The sequence below is a fragment of the Ischnura elegans genome, chromosome 11 (assembly GCF_921293095.1).
Source record: "Ischnura elegans chromosome 11, ioIscEleg1.1, whole genome shotgun sequence".
NCBI lineage: Eukaryota > Metazoa > Arthropoda > Insecta > Odonata > Coenagrionidae > Ischnura > Ischnura elegans.
Window position 1 is genome coordinate 102,709,980 of NC_060256.1, and position 21,226 is coordinate 102,731,205.

A 21,226-nucleotide genomic window follows, 5' to 3' on the forward strand; every position below is an offset into this window, starting at 1 on the left:
AATCTTCTTCTGCTTGAACTTCAATACCCCTACTTTTCAATACCTTCTTCACGTGCTGTTTACTTTGATGACAGAGCCTTTCATGCCATAATTGAAGACTAGTATCGACTGCTGTAACGTTGACTTCAGTAGAGTCCTTTGGACGTTGGACAGTCATTTTTAATTCGTACAACCCAGTCTCCGTCTTCACTCCCACAAGTTTCACTAGCCCATTTCTTTTGAAGATGCACTTTCTCGCATGCGCACTAAATTTAAATCCCTTTTATACAGTCCTTCCTACAGAGAGTAAATTCCTTCCCAATTCTGGAACATACCAAACATCTCTAATATCACATGAAACAAGGTTTTTGTCTATTGACGCCTTCACACTCACAGTCCCACAGCCATGCGCCTTAATTACTTCACCATTTCCTACCGTGATATTCACAGGCTTAGTAAAAGGAGTGTAGTCCATGAAGTAACTCTTATTATTAGACATATGCTGAGAGGCACCAGTGTCTGCAAGCCATGCTTCTCTAGGCACATTATTACCCTCAACTAAGAAAGATAAAAAACTTGCACCCTTGCCTGAAAAATGTTTGTTCCTCTTTTTACCTTGTTCAGGGCACTTGTTTGCTAGATGACCACGCTGATGGCATTTAAAACATTTTCTAGTCTCTTCTTTACCTTTCTTCGATTCGGCTTTCACAGCAAAAGCAGATGAGTCTATTTCCTTTTCCGGAAGCCTCATCTCAAATAATCGAAGTCTCTCAATCAGAAGATTGATAGAACGATCAGGAATGGGTATACTCTCCCACACACTTTTGAATTCAAAGTATTCCCTGGGCAAAGTCGACATAATTCTGCTCATCAAGAGCAATTCAGGGAGCACAGCATCCGTCAATCGCTTCAGCTCGTCATTCAGGTCCGTGAAGTCCTTCTGGAGACGAGCAACGTACGCTGCGATGTCTTCGGATTCCTTTTTCTCCGACGAGAAAAATTTCTCCATCAACCGATCCACTCTTTGGCCCGAACTTTGCTCATACACTGACAGCAGCTTCTTCCAAATTTCTTCAGCAGTGGCACATGTCGCAGTCAATTCAACATCAGCATCACCCATGCTACTCACGAGTATAATTTGTGCCAGAGAGTCGGCTTTTTCATACTCTCGCACAGCAAGTCTATGCGCAGTAATTTCACCTTCAGAAGCAGCCGTGGCAAGCATACCGGGATGTCTTCGTCCGTGGACTACATCGGCCACTTCGTGATGCTTCAAGAATAATTCTATTTGCCGTTTCCATCTACTCCAATTTTCCGCACCCTTCAGTTTTTCAATATTGGCTCGGAAATCCATTTTATAGTCCGTTTGGAACATAGAACCGAAGAACAAATCGCCAAAACTAAAGTTGCGATTGGAGTTCACAAAAATAACGTTCTCTCTAAAACTGACCGCACATTTCCGGTGATCAAGCAGTCTGGGCCCATAACCTGTTGAAATTATTGCCTTCTATATAGTGGTAACGTTATTTTAATATCAAACACAAATGCAATGAGAACTTCTTGTTCACACGAAACAGAATTGACTTCAACTGAGCACATGGTGTGAATCGCACAGCATGCTACAACCAACCATCGATATATCGATAGTGTCTAAGCAAACTATCGAATGTAGTTAATTTGCTTTTCAATAAGCATAACATTTGAGTGAGTTATGATAAAAATAAAGTCAGTCTTTACTTTTTTCTACGAAAATATCAGTGAAAACAGCAACCGAATAACCACCCAACCTAAAATGGATCGTGTTCCTGGTGCACTTCTCTTTATTTAGATACTATCACTAAATCATAAAATTTTCACAAAGTTACAATCATTAATTTTGAAAAAAATAGATCTAGTAGTGAAAAACGATTTTCTAGTAATTTAGTAAAAATATTCTTTATTTCAAAATAACTACAAAGATAATGGAGATACGTAAACTTTCTGGCTTAACAAATTGTGGTTACATTAATTTCATACATTTTTATTTGTTTAAATATCCTGTATAATAAATATTTTGCGAAATATTGTCGTTTATAGTCTATTTACAAGCAAGCATTACCTTATTTAAGCTCTTTAAACTCTCCCGCTTTCAAAACTAAAGTATTAAAAGGAATTAGTTTTACATATCCTCTTAGACCTTAAAAGAATCTACAAAATAATTTGTAAATAAACTTTTTAGCATCAAAAATTAAGCAACTATGTTTGAAAATCCAATTAACTTCTTAGGAAAAATTTGAAAGCACAATTCAGAGCATCATAATCCACATTACCGGTGTATAATTCGTGTGCTACACGTTCGGTATTGACGTAAACACACAAATTTACACCAAAATAAACACACATACCCATAATTTGTCTATAAACACATATGCATGTGTATGTGTGTGTGGTCGAACTCGTGTAGTGTGTGTGCATGTGTGTTACGGACGCCATGCAGCAACTGTTATATCATGTTATATGTAATGTATTCATAAATATCCATTTAGCGTTTTACCATTGGACCCTATTAAAACGAAGAAACCGCCTGCACCTGAAAAATTCTCAAAATATTTTTTTATAACCACAAAAAGGGTGCGTCGTTTCATATGGCTGAAGAAAATTGGTATAATATTGCAATTCTATTTCTTCTGTGTGATCTGGTGAGGATTTTAGTCTATTAGAAGAAGACGAGGATGACGACGACGATGACTATATAAGTGAAGATGGCAAAATGTGTATTTTTATTTGCAATCCTTTCGAAGTCCTTCGATCCAGACACGGCCGCAGAACACGTTCAGGACCATCTCGATGACGTCGAGGATTGGATGAAGGCATGGAAACTCCACCTCAACCCGAAGAAGAGCCAGGTCATCCAGTTCGCCAGGAAAAAGAAACGAACCCTCTCTTCACCAGTCTACTACGGGAAAACGCGGATAAACCGCAATTCAACAGTCAAATTCCTAGGGGTGACTCTAGACGAAAAACTAACCTGGAAAGCAAATACCACGGCTTCCACTAACAAGGCGAAAGGCGCAGCTGCAGCCATACATCCTCTCCTTAAAAGTCCACACATAGCTCTAGAAACCAAAAAAGTCCTCTACACAGCGATGATCAGACCGATCATCACTTACGGCTACCCCGCTTGGGGCTCAATTGCAAAAACCCACCTAAGCAAGCTCGAAGTCCTTCAGAACCGGGCTCTGAGAACCATCACAGGCGCACCGTGGTTCGTCCGCAACAGTTATATTCACAGCAACCTAAAAATCAAAACTATACCAGAATTCCTACACGATATCGCCACAGCCTTCGAAAAACTCCGTACATAGAACACAAAATGAACTCCTCACACCAATCTGGACATACCAAGACAACCCACACTTTAAGTACCACCGATCTAGATAACCATCACACCATAACACCCTACATGACCATCTAACTACATAACCGCCAAAAACCAAAAATATACCGAAAACCGATTACCAGCTTTAGCTGAATATCGTGACATTAACTGCTCACACAGTTACTACAAATGCGATGTATTTTTATCTGAATATGAATAAGTTTTACTTTTTCCTATACATATAAACGTTTAGTATAATTTTGTGCAATTGAACTTTTGTGTCTAATTTTAGGATTTTCATATTTATACCTATTAAAGTAGTTATATAAGCATTGCAACGTTACATGGGGTGGTTTTTAAGGGTTGAAAAGTTGTGTAAGTGTTGTGCTGACTTTCATTCCCACACTTGGTAGCTGTAGAGCAAGCAGATACCTAACGCCTTCCTCCCACACCCTCCCCCCTGCATCCGGTGAGGACGAGCTGGGAACTGCAAGCCATTGCAGAGGCGTTGGTGGGAAAGAACGCATGTTGTTGGCAGTTGGCTTACGTGCAGGATGCTTAACGGGGTTGTACACAAACGCTAATAAAGTGCAGTTATGAAAAAGACCGGGAATTTGTTACTAATTCATTAATTCCCTTCCCCGCGTTCCCTCTGTGCTCTCCGGCGGATCGGAGAGACTTTACTGTTGCAAAATAAAATTAGTACACACCTGAAACAACAACATTTTTAAACTAAAGCCATGCGACGAGTAATTAATGTTTTATGGTAAATAATTTTTTACGTTAACCCCAAATATGGGTTGAAATATTCTGAAATTATGTTCCAAAGCAATAAAAAATCATTATTCAACTAATCCAAACTAAATTTTACCTATATAAAACTTTCAAAAGTAGTTTTTTTAACTTTAGGCATTTAGGGGTAGTTTTCACCCCCTAACAAATTAAAAGCTGCAATCCGCATAATGTAGATTTTGAAGTAGAGGGTAGGATTAGTCTAATTCGACATTTTTATGCAAATCGATTGGGTTTGAAAAAATTGCAAGGTTTTGCACTTTTATGAGCTTCATTTCCTGGATTATTTGTCCAATGAAGCAATGTCTTGCGGCTTCGGAGGTCTTTCATTCACGATCCTTTGTTTGCATGATCACGTAAATTTATTGTGTCCCGAATGAAATCAATATCTGTGTGTGTGGTTTTCCAGGAAACTTCTATGCCACTGAAATCGTCTCGGCGTTGGAATATCTACATTCCCAATCAGTGGTCTACAGGGACCTCAAGCCGGAGAACTTATTGTTGGACCAAGATGGCCACCTCAAGATCACGGATTTCAGTTTTGCCAAAAAACTGACTGACAGGTGATGAGAACCAATTTTGTGCTCTGCATGCTTTTCGTTTCCACCAGGGACGTGAAACGCAATTGATTCTTATCATTATAATAGTCCCCTGGCAGAAGAAGCGTTCGCGCCAAACTGCAATGTTATGCAAAAGAAAAATAGTGTTTCAAGCTGTAGCGGGATCAGTTAATCAAATCAGAATTTATTTGGGAGTTCTTTCCGTTCCAGACCGGTAAACTGACGCCATAGTAAGAGGACCGCCTAAAATTCGTTTTACGTTTACGTGTGAAAGGCGCGCGAGTTTTCGGCGCCAAAATTTGGCCCTTAGGTAACACGCAATAAGGGGGGAAATGCAATTACCTCAATTAGTCCATTGTTTGTTATAGTTCACTCTGAAAGTAAGGTAAAATATTCCTCCTCGGCACTCAATATTTGGAGGCACATTTTTTTCTACTATTTTGTTGCTAAGTCTTACGCATCGAAAGACGTTACACTCATGATTGCATGATCGCCTTTGGCATTGCCATTCCTTACTTCATTAATTCACCATTCCATACTCATTTTACTCGGGAATCAGTTTTATTCGATTGGGCATTTATGAAACTTTACAGTATACTAATATATTGTCTCAACGCCGGGAAAGTGTATCTATTTGCGGAATTTGCGAGTTATGAACACCTTTAAAGATAAATATGTTACGGAATGACACTCAGAAGCACTTTTTCACCCATTTAATATTCAGACTTCCTTTTTTACATCCGTCCACCAGCTCACACTCTCTCTCTCTCTCTCACTGCCCTTCCCCTCTTCCTGCCCACGTCCTTCCCCTCGTGTCCACAGTCACTCCCCTCCTTCCCCTCCATCACAGTCCTACCACAGAATAGGGACATACGGAATCAGAATGGTCACTTACGGAAAATAACACGTAAACTGATGTGGCCAAGATTCCACCTAGTGAGTGGAGGAGGAACTATGACCGCCATATTCCGGTACAGTAAAGCAGACGAGTGATAGATAGCTCATGGACCGAAAATATTTTGTCTTGGCTCATAAAGGCTGCTTTCTTGGGCAGTTTTCTCATTTTTGCATCTCATAATGTTTTTATCAACCATCTTCACATTCATAATTTTCATGTTTCGTCCTCTTTATGATGAATAATTACGGAAAATAACAGCAAGAAATAACTATTTGGAGTACTCAATGCGACATATAGGAAATTACACTTCGAACCTAAGGTATATTTCTTCTTCAAGGATAGGTTAAAGCTGCTCTCATCCCTTTAGCTACTGTCATTCCTTCCTCTGGCAACACGAAAAGAAAGTCAAACAACACAAATACATTCAATCTACCATAAATTCGTCGGTAAACCAGCCTAATGCAAAAAATACTTACGATTTGGATTGGGAGAGAAAGGTAAAATTTCGATTCATTACTAGTAATCAGAATTGTTTTACGCCAGAGCAATGAAAATGCTTTTTCCAAAAAAAAGTTGTGTATTAAATAATCAGAAAAATAAAATTGCATGACCATGGCTACAAATTCTGTGCAAATGTCAGTTTCTGAGTTTTAACAGTCAGAGAACTGCGAAGGCCTCTGTTGGCATATTTTATTGTATAAAAATCCTCATCCTTACAAATAGTTTTATAAGGAATAAAAAATCAAAACTTGAACAGCAGAAAAAACAGGCAGCAGTCTGAGTACTCTTGCATGTAGCTCCTGGATGAGATATGATTGGGTCCTTTTGCTAGTGATCTGTAATATTAAAATCACCAAAATTAATGATGAATGTAATGAAATCACTCCACGTGAGCAGGTATAGTTTTCGAAACAATGAATTATTGAAGTGAGTATGTAAATAAAATTTATTGTGTGCGTAAAAGATATATTCCGCACAATATATCGGATTAGTGACAATTTTTAAGATGAGTTTAGTTGGGAAGGGAGGTTTGAAAGACAGAGAGTTTTCGGATGAGTGAACGAAGGGGATGAATGTATGGATTGGAGTAAGACAGGTATCATCTGAGAAAGAGGTTAGGCCATTTAATGACTTTCATGCAAATTGATGTGATGGGAAATAGGTCTTTACGTGATTGAGCGAAGGATATAGCACTGAAAATCATGAATTAACCCGTAAACGGTGTTTTTTTTATAAGGCATTCAACGAATGTTGCGAACTGCTACATACAATGCACGCTTTGTGTTCAGAATAAACGTTTGTTCCGACCGTCCCTCTTATGTTATTGTTAGTTCATGTTTACCTATCAAAAAAATGTACTTCGGTACCGGTGACTCAGTCTCCCCTAGTAGCACAAAAAGGATTATATCTAGATATAATACGTATCATTGTATACACTGTATACAGATTATATCTGTATAAAATCCATGCAAATGTCCTCTACCACGCATATAATATCTAGATATTATACGTATTATATCTGCTGCAATAATATGGATTTTATACAGATTAAATATGCGACATAATATAACCCTCCATAATATATATTCAAAATATAATCCATAATATAATAAGATATTATATATTAACCCTCCATATACCTACGAGATAATAGAGAGAGACTATACTTACCACAAAGAACTATTAACAATGTGAATTCGCGAGAAAAATAATATTTTCAACTAAATATGTCTGAAAGGATTGTACTTCCACTATGCCAGCAAAAGCAAAGATCAATCTAAACCTCAACTACTAGTCCAACCTCAGCTACTAAAACGTACCAGTCCCAGGCAGATATGTATTTGAAATATTGTTTGGGATGAGCAAAAGTTTCAATGTCACTTCAGTAGATGTATCAATCTAATAAAAATTTGAATGTCCTGCCAAACAACCAGCATAAAAATATGTATAAAGAATATGATATCTCTTAAATCACATCTCAGCTCTTACCATGCATGAGGACATCACCATAATGAATTTTAGTGGCAGGAAAGAAAAAAAAAACAATTAAAATACAGATATTTTTTATTTTCATTATTCAATCACAATAATAGCTGCAATCCTCTCTTGTTACCATGAAATACTTTGCTGAAACAAATACTGTCATTCTCTTTTGAACAAAAATTATTTTTAAGTGCATTGACAGAAGCCATACTATCTTCAATAGTTTCTCCAACGAATGTCTATTGTCACATCATCCACTTTAAAAAAATCCACATCCACCATAGTTCTATACGTCACTTATACCACTGTCTTTCTGTCTTCTGAATGATAGTTTGGTAACTGAAGAAATGGCACCTTCCTCCAGTCTCGGCACCTTTAATTCAACACGATCTCCCCATCTTCCCGTGCAAGGCCACAGATTCTTTTCTGATATCAATCGATGTGAAGTGCAGCTCACACACCTAAAATTAATAAATAAGAAAATACCAAGTAAATTACTTAGTCATTTCATTTTCAATTTAAGGCATTTCTGAATGAGAAATATATCTAATGACTTGGCTGGTAAATATAGGAGATAACTATATATATATACCTCAATGATTTTTTTATAAAAAGCTAGATATAAGCATAAGATAATTTGAGATGATAAAAGCCGGACACAGTTATAAATTCCGGTTCATTGCATCACTCACGATTGTAAGATAAAAACGCATATTTCCATTCACGGCGGTTCATACACACTTAGTATATAAGTTTCTGACGAGACTCAATGAATTTCTCAGCATTGCTTTCCATGCAACTTATTAAGTGAGTATCGCTGGTCTTGCGAAATGATACATAAGCTCAAATTAATTCGAAAGCATGAATACCTTAAAAGGTATGTGCTTTCCCCCGTAATATACGGTACTACGCCAAAAATACAATGACTCAGGAAGCCTCATCGAAAATACCTTAGTATATAACTTAGGGCATAAATAATTCAAACAGCTTTTCAAATCTAAGTTAAATAAGTATTTTTAACTGAGTACTGAGTTTCAGACGCATAACACACCAAAGGGCAAGCTAAGAAATAATATTCGATACCATAAACTTGGCTGCTAAATTATAATTCCCACTAACTCCTTCAACCACACGTCTACTGAACGAAATAATACAAAAAACAACTAAAATAAAAGAATTTTCAGTCGAATTGCCGCTACAATATTTTAAATCCCCACTTTTAGTATTGGAGACATTCATCAACATCCCCAAGCCACATCTAGCTAGAAATTACATCCAAATAATTACAGCGTGAAAGGGTACATACCTTACTGATTTTCGTGGAGGTGAAATTGTCTCTTCTGATCGCCCGAATCCACTTGATCTCCAACTCAAGATATTTTGGAAAGCTAAAAACAAACTTTGGGTCCACTCCTAGAGTTTTCTTCGCACCCCGGTACTGAACACATGAAAGGCGTTTTTAACAAAAATGTCTCACAAACACACGTTTCTTAAGCCCAGCGAATGAAATTCAAGAATAAAGGAAAATTAACTATCCTCAGAAACTTCAATTTTCAACAACTTACACCACAAAAATCCCTAAAAAGTGGTGAAACGTAACGTATATTCACTCGTAAACAACGTAGGAGTTTCAAGGATATCACTACTTCGCTCAAAGATGATCTTATGAGTGGACTCATTAAAACCGATAATGTGCAACTAGGCAATTATTAGTTTTTAGAGTGAATATTAATCCACAAATATAATTTTCCTCGGCAGTGTACTCTCCTATATGTTACATTACTATTTTTGGTCGCTAATATGAACTCAAAGGTTTATGCATTATACCGGTATGGATACACCAATATACATAATGTAAATCCCTACATATAATAACGCTGTAATACAGCAATAATACATACGTTACAAAATACATTATGTATAGTATACATCAATTTCCTTCGTAAATACATTATGTACGCGAGTTCTTGTGCTGTGTGCGGATGTTTGAAAGAGAACCAGAGATTTTAAAATATATGATAAATATATATATAATACAGATATGTGTATCTGTATATGATGTATACCAGAATCTTTAAAATATACAATTAATATCCTTATTGTGTAACCATGGATCATCAGACATGTATAAAATATGTATTATATACAGATTTGCAAATATGTATACCGATGTATTTCGAAATCTTAAAAATATACAGATATAATCCTTTTTGTGCTACTAGGGTCCCTAGTGGCAGGGCGACTGTTTCCTTCTGCCGACGAAGAATGTCCACTTGGGTGTGACGTTACGTCGTAAAATCTGGTTGATTTTTCACGTAAGTCCAGACAAGGGAAATACTCCAACCGTCGGTCACATGCTGGATCAGGGAAAGACTCCACAAACAAGAAAAACAGCTCACAAGAAAAAGGTAGCCAAAAATAATTTACGAGTTATTACCGTACGATATCTATTCAAAGTAGAGTATTCAAAAAATCAGAAGTATTACAGAAAACAATGATAGTAAATTCATGATCCCAAAGGAAACATTACCAGCTAAATACCAGCAGAAAATTGCTCTAAAAATCTCATGCCTCACAAGACATGTGACTCCCAGCAGGTCACGATCAGAAAGAGGGCTCTCCTATTCAGGAAAAGCCAGGATTTGAGGGGAGGGATTCTTCCAGGGAGTGGAGGGGTAGGCAGGCGAATTCAACTACGGCGCCACTCTGCATAGAACGGCCGCTCCACAAAATCAGCATTCCCTGGTTTTGAGACAACAGCACAGCACTCAGAATTTTCCCCTCAACTTCTGGGTTGGAGACATCAGAGGAATCAGTTCATTGGAACACCTGGAGGGGAGGGAGATACTGGGGTGAGGTGTTGGAGGGAGAGAGAGTTGTGATAGGACAATGGTAAAACTTCTCACTCCAAGTACAATACTAAGGCCTTAGCACCGATTTCCCCTTGCTTGCCAAGGAGTAAGTATTCCTCCGCAGTAGTCCTATATAAGTCTTGGATTGCAGGTAGGCTGGGTTCGGTGCTGGGTTCGGTGTTGGCTTCGGTGCTGGCTTCCGGTGCTGGCTTTCGGATGCTGCTTTCCGGAGGCAGCATTTTCCGGAGACAGGATTTTGCGAGACAGGGTTTTGCTACAGGCGTTTTGCGCGAAAAATCCTTTGCGCGAAAAAACCTTAGCGCGAAAAGTTCTTGGCGGGAGAAGTTCTGCGGATAAGTTCGGAGGAAGTTCGAGGAAGTTCGAAGAATTTCTGGGGGGGAGGGGTACCAGAAATTTTGGGGGGGGGGGACACTAAAAAATGCCACATCCTCTGTGGGAAAATGACCACAAAAATTGCTTGAACTTGTGGACAAGACACGTCCACCAAGAACTGATTAATGCCAGGAAAACTTATCGAGGCATCACAGGTCCACTGGTTTTCACTGGATGAACCCCCACTCTTTAACCCCCCATGAATTTTACAAAAAACCATTATTCAGTGGTTAGAATTGAAATCAATATAAAAAAAGTTTATTGATTGAGACAATAGTTTTCAAGAAATATCACTCAAAAATAGTTTTAACAGGAACATACATTTTATCACTCTGTAAATGATAACTTCAAGAGTGATGTTTGGAATTCAACAGAATTCTTGAGTAACATGACATAATTACAAGAGTGAGACAAGAAATAACGCGGAATGATATAGAGTAAATTATTTAGTATTATATAGCAAGAAAATAAAATTAATAATCAATATGTCATAATGTGATGCTTGTTTCGGTGTACAGTGAATCAAAATTACAAATAATTATCATCAGCGACTAGAAGGAACTGGGAAGATTATTTTTGGTATAACACCAGGATATCTTTACCAAACTCAAATGTTCCTTCTCTCATCAGGGATATTTTGTGGTTTTTAAAACCAAGTAAAGCAATACAATAACCAACCATTTAGTAAATGGGCAAGATTGGGTTGGTGAAGCAGTTGGGTTCATGAGAACCCTGGGTTGTCCCATTAGTTAGGTTCAACCACCTTATCAAAAAACAACGATTGACAAAAATGGGTTTTAACTTCTACCCAAAATTCATATTGCAACCCAAGAGAAAGTTAGGGTCGACCAACAAAATATATATCCCAATTTATATAAACAATAAATACAAGGTTATTCAAATATACGGTTATTCACTAAATAATTATTAGTTATCAAAATAGCAGCAAAAATATTCAGCATAATATGTGTCTCACTTAATTGATATACTTTGGCATTATTAATTCTCCATTTAAACCCTCCATGTTTGTAAATATTATCAGTCCATAATTAATTATCAATAAAGAATCCTCCAAAATTCAACAAGATTTACATAAATGACAATAGATTGCACTAATTTCCTCGATTTTCCAATAATTATTAACAATTTACAAGGCATATGGTATTCATGTCAGCTATTGATCAAGTACTGACTAAATTTAATCAAGATGTGTATATATATCTCTCAGTATTAATTAAACAAGTCAAAAAAGAATCATAGGCGATGCTAACAAAATGACAACTGCATATTGCATCAACAAAAGAAATCACTCTAAATTTCACTCTTCAATTAACAATAGAAATGGCTTGAAAAGCTACGTGCTGTTTGCGACAAAATGAAAGTTCATACTTGTCGGGCGATGAAGGTCGCAACTCAACGCCAAAGCCACACTAAAACACAGTAGGCAGTCTTAAGATCAGCTGATCAATTCAATCACTCAGCCATCGATAGAATATCGAACACTGCAAAATCACGACACTTATCACTGTCCAGAATTGTGAGAATGTCCATAAGTCTTGGTGGAGGAAAGGTGACACAAAACACAATTGAATCTTAATAACTGGGGCCACCTCCACAGCTTATCTGGAAACGAGCCATCTCGGGGATTTCCCCCAAGTTATTCTCCCGTCCTCTCCCTCCAAGCACCCATAATTCCTCCACCTTACCCCATCTCACAATCACAGTAGACCAACACTAAATTACATGAGTGAATTAAGCAGATGAGAATAAGCAAGTACAATACAATATTTCAGAACAATTTCAATTACAAGCATAGAAATAGACTTATTATTCATTATTCAAAACAATATTATTAGGAATCAAGAGAAATTCAACACCGAAATCAAGCATCAAATAGTATTTGAGAAAGCAAACATTAGCATTCATTGAGAAAAATAAAAAAAAATAAAAAAAAATCAATGATATTTCTCTCCTTTTAATTACTGGAATTAGCAATGCCACCATGATATGCCTTTAAATGAGAAACATGACAAATTTTCTCTTTCCCAGGAGAAACTTCCAGAATAACTGTTACAGGAGAGAGATACTTTTTAAGGACGAAAGGTCCGTTCCACAGAGGTTCCAGTTTTGCCATTTTCTGTTCACCTTTAGAACTGACAGGATGGTTTTTGCAGAGAACAAGATCTCCCACACAGAAAGTGATTTGGGAGTGAGATTTATCATAGAATTCTTTATGCCTATTTCTGGCCTTTTTTAAATTAGCAATAACATGATTCAGACATGCTTGTCTGTCATTATCGCTGAGATCATTCTCGAATAAAGATTTTGGAATGTCCCACTGATTAATTAAAGGATGCTTAAGTTCTCTGCCGAAAATTATTTTGGCAGGAGAATATCCACTGCTCTCATGTAAGGCAGTGTTCAGGGCAAAATTTAAGTCAGCCAGCATAGTGTCCCACATATGGTGAGCATTATTGCACAAAATAGCAAGTGCAGATTTTAGATTTCTATGCAATCTCTCTACCTGATTAGAACAGGGATAGTATGGAGAAACAAAAATTTGCTTAACCCCCAGTTGCAAACACATCTCCTTAACGGCATGAGATTTAAAAACTTGTGCATTATCAGACACCAAATATTTAGGAAAACCGAATTTCGGGAATACTCTTTGAGTGAGTATTGAAACAACCGAACCAGCCGTAGCCTTACGAACTGGCTCAAGAAAACAGAATTTAGAAAAACCATCAATAAGAGAAAGTATATATTGGTGTCCACCTTTAGTCAAAGGTAAAGGTCCCACAAAATCAATATAAAGTCTTTCCCAAACTTCAGAAGGATTGTGCGACGATAGCATGCCAGGAGGTGGAGCATTTCTGGGTTTACAAATTTGACACAGATGGCATTTTCTGACCATGTCATAAACCTCTTTTTTTATGTCCTTCCACCAAAAGTGTCTGCTAATCTTATCATAAGTTTTAGCCATGCCCAAGTGAGCAGACATACTAGAGCAGTGAAAATATTGAAAAATCATAGGCCTCAAGACCGTAGGCAAAACAGCTCTTCCTCGCTTAATCTTAGAATTCATGGTTAAATAAAAAACACAGTACTATTCCACAACCTTATATTTACAGTCTACTAGAGTCTACTACAGTCTACTACTTACTTTGAGTAGACTGCAAATATAAGGTTGTGGAATAGTACTGTGTTTTTTATTTAACCATGAATATCTCATCGTTCCACCAAGTAACGCCTAAATCTGTTGATTTTAATCTTAGAATTCCCATAACATAATAGCTGTCCCTTCAGAAAATAGTTTTTGTCGTTCAAGGAATTATTATTAATCTGATTGAAAATATCCTTTAGAACGAGATCAGTTTCTTGGTGTTTTCGAATGTCGACAAATGACAAAGGCAATTTATGTAACACACAAGAATAAGGAACAGCTGACTCCTTATGAGTGTTTGATTCCACATCTAAATGACTATTTGTAGATGAGGATGGCTCAATGCGAGAAAGACAATCTGCGACAGAATTAGATGATCCTCGAACATGATGCACAGTGAATTTATAAGAGGATAATTTAAGCACCATCCTGCCTAATTTGCCCAACTGCTTAGGATGAGGGAAAAGCCATGTCAAGGCACCATTATCAGTGTACAAGTGAAATGGTTTTACTTGTAAGTAAACACTGAATTTTTGAATTCCAAAATGAATTGCGTGACACTCCAATTCATAAGAAGAAAATTTACGTTCATGTTCCAAGAGTGCCTTACTAGCGAAAGCCACAGGGACAAAATCACCATTTACTTTGTGATTCAGAACGGCACCAACCGCCAAATTACTGGCATCGACAAATAAATGAAATTCCTCGTCAAATCGAGGGAAAGATAATACTGGTGGATTGGTGAGAGCTTTCTTCAACTGGCAGAAAGCCTCATTTTCAACGGCTGTCCATTGAAAAGGAACATTTTTACGTTTCAAGCGATTCAGTGGCATAGAAATTTCAGAATACCTTGGAATAAACTTGCAGTAAAACCCACAAAGTCCAATGAATCTGGCCACTTCCTTCACGTTTCTGGGAACTGGGAATTGTTCAATTGGTCTCACTCTCTCAGGATCAACTTGCAAGGTTCCATTTGTGATGAGATGGCCCAGAAAAGTGAGTGATTCCACACCAAGCTTAACCTTGTCCTCGCACACCGTCAAACCGGCACTGCGTAGTTTGTTGAGGACAGCATTAACATGAGATACATGGTCTTCAGCAGACTTGGAATAGATACACAAGTCATCAATATATGGATAGACACATGAATATTTCAAATCGCCCAATACTTCATTAATGAGACGAGTAAATATTTGAGGAGAATTTACAAAACCAAATGGCAATCTATTATACTGGTACACTCCGAACGGCGTCACAAAAGCAGTTAATTTCTTAGAATTCTCAGATAATGGTATTTGATGAAAGGCAGAATTGAGATCAAGAACAGTGAAATATTTTGCATCAGCAAGATATTGGAATGCATGTTCAACAGAAGGTGTTGGATAACCGTCTGATTTAACAACTTTGTTTAACTTACGGTAATCAACCACTAGTCTTTCAGATCCATCCTTTTTAGGCACTAGAAAAGCTGGCGAACACCAGTTTGAATTGGAAACCTCAATCACTTTCTTATCAAGTAAAGATTGGATGTGCTTCTTCATTAAATTAGCCTTTGGAGGTGACAACGAATAAGGATGGGATCGAATCGGAGTTGAATCTAGCAGTTCAATTTCGTATGTCATAACAGATGTGACCCCCAATTCTTGAGAAATCACATCAGGAAATTTTGACAATAAGCCCTTCAACTTATCACACAACGTGATTTCAGTGGACGACAGAACATGTGATTCGGACGAGTTACTAACTGGCGCCGATTTAAACGCTTCGCAATTGTCCGTAAAAGAAAAAAGAGAATTCGGGGCAATTTCAAAACTGACGTTCGCCGGACGAATAATCATCTTTGAATTACAAATGAAATCCACACCCAGTAACACGGGAAACGGGATTTTAGCTAGATAAAACACGTGGTTCCAAGAAAACTTGCCTATTTGAACCTTGAGTGAGACAGAGGAATTAATATGAAAAGGCTGCCCCGACACAGTGATTAAATCGACGTCAACATTCTTACGAATAACCTTTCTCCGGCAACATTTCAGAGAAGCAAAGAAATCTTCATCACACAGTGAAACTGAACACCCAGTGTCAATTAAAGCCTGGCATGGCATAGAATGAAGATTAATAGATAATATTGGCAATCGAGTCGAACACTTGTCACGGACACTCATCAAACTCACGGCAGGCTGAGTAAATCGTCGTCTTTTGCGACACTCGTTGACTTTGTGGCCAGGTTTATGACAGTAAGAACAATTAATAGGAAAAGAAACTTCCCTAGGCGCACTGGAAGAGGCAACAGAAGACGTATTCCTAGAGATACGATGGAAAGTGTTGGAATATTCAGCACAGTCCATTAAATGTTTAGAAGCCTGCGTGATAACAGAGTCCAATTCTACAAATGTGTTAGGCTGATTTGAGAACATAATTGCAGATTTTGTTAAAGGATTTAACCCTTGAATAATGAGTCGTACAATAGAAGACTCGGAATACTGCAAACCCAGCACCTGAGTGGCATTACGCACAGAACACACGAAATCGTGGGGCGTTTCGCGAGGGAACTGAAATCTCTTAACTTTCGTAGTGATCAAGCGATGAAACTCTCTGTCACTAACAATTCTAGCCCAAACTTTTTCTGTGATTTGAGACCATGCGAGATTCAAGTTTAACATAGACAACCAAAAATGACGAGAGCTGGCAGGTAGTTTAGATACTACAAGGTACAATAACGTTGACAGAGGAACCAAAGACAAAGAAACGATTTCATTAACTTTTAACATGAAATTAAACCAATTCTCACTGTTTGACACTTCAAATGGCGGAAAATCACTGAGTAATTGTTTGACAATTACTAATCCTTCAGAAACTGGCAATGTCTGAGAAGCAGACATTTCGTGAGAGACGTGAACATCACTGCTTTCCTCGTGCGTTGGGCGAGGTGGAACCACTTCTAAAGAAGATTCCCGTTCATTATTAGAAACTTCACTTCCTACGGACACATTAGCCGTACCCCTGGCCTTACGATCCTCGCCCGTGGTTAAATAAGTTTTTTCGTACGGGTTGTCAGTACCTCCAGGCATTTTGAAAAGTGAAGTGACGACAACGAGAAAAAGAGAGAGAAAGAGCGAGAAATAAAACTATCTCTCATTATTGGAAGAGTCCAATAAGACAAAAGGGGTGCGAGAATAACTAGCTGCTATCCAAACTATCAAGAACATTACGAGCATTACGAACATTAATGTCAAATGGCATATGACCACGAGGAAAAGTCGGCAACACTAGTCACGTAATCCCACACGAACCAAAAAGCACTTAATGGAACATAAAATAACTCACTTTTAAGAGAAGAAACAACCAGAAACTGCAAAAAGTGGAAAAATAGTGGAGAAATGTCACCATTGTCCAGCACTCGGAGACCTCGACGAGAGGACAGGAAATCGAACCACAAACTCTGCTACCAAAATGTAACGTTACGTCGTAGAATCTGGTTGATTTTTCACGTAAGTCCAGACAAGGGAAATACTCCAACCGTCGGTCACATGCTGGATCAGGGAAAGACTCCACAAACAAGAAAAACAGCTCACAAGAAAAAGGTAGCCAAAAATAATTTACGAGTTATTACCGTACGATATCTATTCAAAGTAGAGTATTCAAAAAATCAGAAGTATTACAGAAAACAATGATAGTAAATTCATGATCCCAAAGGAAACATTACCAGCTAAATACCAGCAGAAAATTGCTCTAAAAATCTCATGCCTCACAAGACATGTGACTCCCAGCAGGTCACGATCAGAAAGAGGGCTCTCCTATTCAGGAAAAGCCAGGATTTGAGGGGAGGGATTCTTCCAGGGAGTGGAGGGGTAGGCAGGCGAATTCAACTACGGCGCCACTCTGCATAGAACGGCCGCTCCACAAAATCAGCATTCCCTGGTTTTGAGACAACAGCACAGCACTCAGAATTTTCCCCTCAACTTCTGGGTTGGAGACATCAGAGGAATCAGTTCATTGGAACACCTGGAGGGGAGGGAGATACTGGGGTGAGGTGTTGGAGGGAGAGAGAGTTGTGATAGGACAATGGTAAAACTTCTCACTCCAAGTACAATACTAAGGCCTTAGCACCGATTTCCCCTTGCTTGCCAAGGAGTAAGTATTCCTCCGCAGTAGTCCTATATAAGTCTTGGATTGCAGGTAGGCTGGGTTCGGTGCTGGGTTCGGTGTTGGCTTCGGTGCTGGCTTCCGGTGCTGGCTTTCGGATGCTGCTTTCCGGAGGCAGCATTTTCCGGAGACAGGATTTTGCGAGACAGGGTTTTGCTACAGGCGTTTTGCGCGAAAAATCCTTTGCGCGAAAAAACCTTAGCGCGAAAAGTTCTTGGCGGGAGAAGTTCTGCGGATAAGTTCGGAGGAAGTTCGAGGAAGTTCGAAGAATTTCTGGGGGGGGAGGGGTACCAGAAATTTTGGGGGGGGGGGGAACACTAAAAAATGCCACATGGGCCTGGTATAAGTGGCTTCGGAGAGCTCATTTGAGTGCGGAGATCCTTACTGCTTCCATCTGTGGGTCTTAGTTATCTTCTTTTATTATCCAGAATTTATTTTCTATTCCATCATGGCAATTATTACGAAGGCATGGTTATTCCCGGCGTGGCCGTTTATATCCGTATAGGACCTAGGAGACCCGTTAGCGTCTCGTGAGTTTACCACGTATGAATCTTAGGCCGAAGGAGATTGTCTGTGACGTCTTGTGTTTGCTTGGTGGCCTTTTTTCACCGGAAATTCGTCCCTCAGCTGAGTCAGTAATGCTGGACCATGCCTATCTCTCTTAAGTCTTCCTTCAAGCAACTGCTAGATTATAGAGAAGAATAGAGTGAAATAAGTTCACACAAGTTTTTCCAGGAGTTAACTGTGCATACTATGGATTCATGTGTCGAAGAGGAAGATTCTCAGTGCTACGTATGCATTCAAGAATATCATTTTGAAGTAATCAACAGTGCACGTGTTTGTTTTCTTTGAAAGTGTGGTTTAATAGGAAACAATTATTCCGTTTCAGTATCCAGGTACCCTGCTCTTTTCGTCGGTATTTTTCGACTAACAATATTTGTTAATATACCCGTATTTCCGCTCAATGCGGTTTATTTGATTTTGAATGATATCATTTTTTAATCGGTCATCTTTTAATTTTTACCTTAATTCCTTTCTTGTCATAAGTATACTTAGGTACCTATTTTATGTCTCCTTAAGTTTATGAAATGAAAGCATTTTAAATAATTCTTTTATTTTTTAAGTGTGACATGCCGTAGTGACTCCTGACTTCAGGAATAAGTGCGTAACGTTATAACCAACCCCTTCCCAGAAATACCTCTCTTTGTTCAACTGCAGAAAGATCGAGTATAGCAAGCAGCGAAAGGGGAACATTCTGCAAAATGTAAGTACAACATTTAATAAGCGGTATTCCAGGCCTTTAACTCTGATGTACACTTTGAGGAATGATAAGAATGCTAGAAATATTAGTGCCAAAGATTGTATTGAGTTTTCCAATGCCTCTCAAATAAAAGTTCCCCGAGAAATTTAAATACCTCTAATTAATGTATCGCTGGAGGCAAAGTACAAGCGAAAGTAACGCATATTCTGTTTAGCACACTTGTGTGAAGCTAAACATAAATAATGACATATGTGCGCACAAATATCGTAGTCCTCCAAAATCTCATGGAACACAGAATTTTTACCTTAACCGTAACCTTATCGCAAGCATGCACGAATGTGGGGCATTATTTCTTTTCTATCGTATTTCTCATTTTCCAGAGCAATATTGCATCGTAGATAGTAGACGTGCCTACGTTAAAATAAGGGATACTGTGCCTTTAATACAATCTTAAAAATTCATTATCAGGATTTTACGTTTAATAATGAAACTCATATGCTCATGAATTTGAATATCAATTGTATTACTCACCTACTTTTGTATTATTACTAATTTTATTTGTTTCATTTGGATCCTCTGTCGGTACCTCAACTGTTTACGCGGCAGTATCTTTTCTTGACTGGCAATCTTTTTTTTCCTGAAATTCAATGGAGATAATTATAGGATTGAATAGCACAACACCGAACTCATCGAGAGTAGAGATATCACTCTCAATAAATTAAAACGGTTTCGCGAAATTAAAGGAAAAAAGCATGCAAAGTTGCTCTTTTCCATTCGTGGCATGCATTAAAAAGTAGTTATGCACATTAGGGTGGGCCGAAAAAAGGTTTTTTTTCCTGATCAAATTTGCCCTGTGCGGGAAAGTTGCGAAATGATATAAGGATCTCGCACACAACATTTTTTTCAAATCGGATAATATTAACCACTGCCGCCCGAGCTCTAAAGTTTAAAATTTTGCGAAAAATCAGGCTGATTTCAGAATCAAACGACTATGAAGACGAATTTTATGAAAATATGGGATAATGGCTAATATCAAAGAGTGGATTCATGTTTATAGTTTATGAAAATGAAATTTGAAGTTTTTTTGACAAAATCTATGGTTAAAAAAATGTCTATGAATTAACAACAAAAGTAGAGTATAGACCACCCGCACAACACAACTCATTTTTGCCTACATTTCTAAAACTCCATTTTGGGGGCTAAATTGCAGGTAAAATAATATTTATTTCGATTGAATTTCATTTCTTATCAAATAAGTCATCACATGGCAGTAAATAATCCCACAAAAAGTAATAATAAGGTAAATTATTTGAAATTAACGTCAATCATAATGACGAATAACGTACCTGTGGAACTATTTTCAACAAGAAATTCAGCCAAGGCTTAGAAAAAACAGAACCTGAACACCAAGCATTTCACTAAGTAGCTCTCTGCTAGTTTCGTAAAGAAACTACCCAGAACTCACCACGAGGAAGAGGCTACCATCGAGTTCCACCCGTGTCCCCCCAGCCAACCTTCCGAAGGACACGATTGTGAAAGCACATCAATTACTCTGAGAAAATTATTCTATTCTATTATTATTATTATCCGTCTCTTATGCACGATAATGCCCATCCATGCCAGCGTTCTATACTGCACACGGATTTTGATGCTAACATTATCATTTGTACCATCCTTTCAACTGCTTGTGTATGGCAGGGAAAAGGTACTTCTAATACAGATCTTTCCGTAACAAGGTCTTCCAAGTTTTTGTTTGTCATCCCAGTTACTATTGGTGGTTGATTTACCTCAATTGGTTCACAGTCAACCAAGTCGAGATAATTTTGAGCATCGAAGTTTAG

The 21,226-nt window shown here is 38.1% G+C and overlaps 1 protein-coding gene across 1 annotated transcript in view; it reads left to right on the forward strand.

Moving 5' to 3' along the window:
* LOC124167743 (cAMP-dependent protein kinase catalytic subunit 3) overlaps positions 1-21,226 on the forward strand; it is a 207,439-nt gene that overhangs the window by 110,344 nt on the left and 75,869 nt on the right. Inside the window, exon 4 of the mRNA XM_046545755.1 lies at positions 4,539-4,692. Coding sequence (XP_046401711.1) covers positions 4,539-4,692 — 154 coding nt within the window. The remainder of the gene's footprint in view (positions 1-4,538; positions 4,693-21,226) is intronic.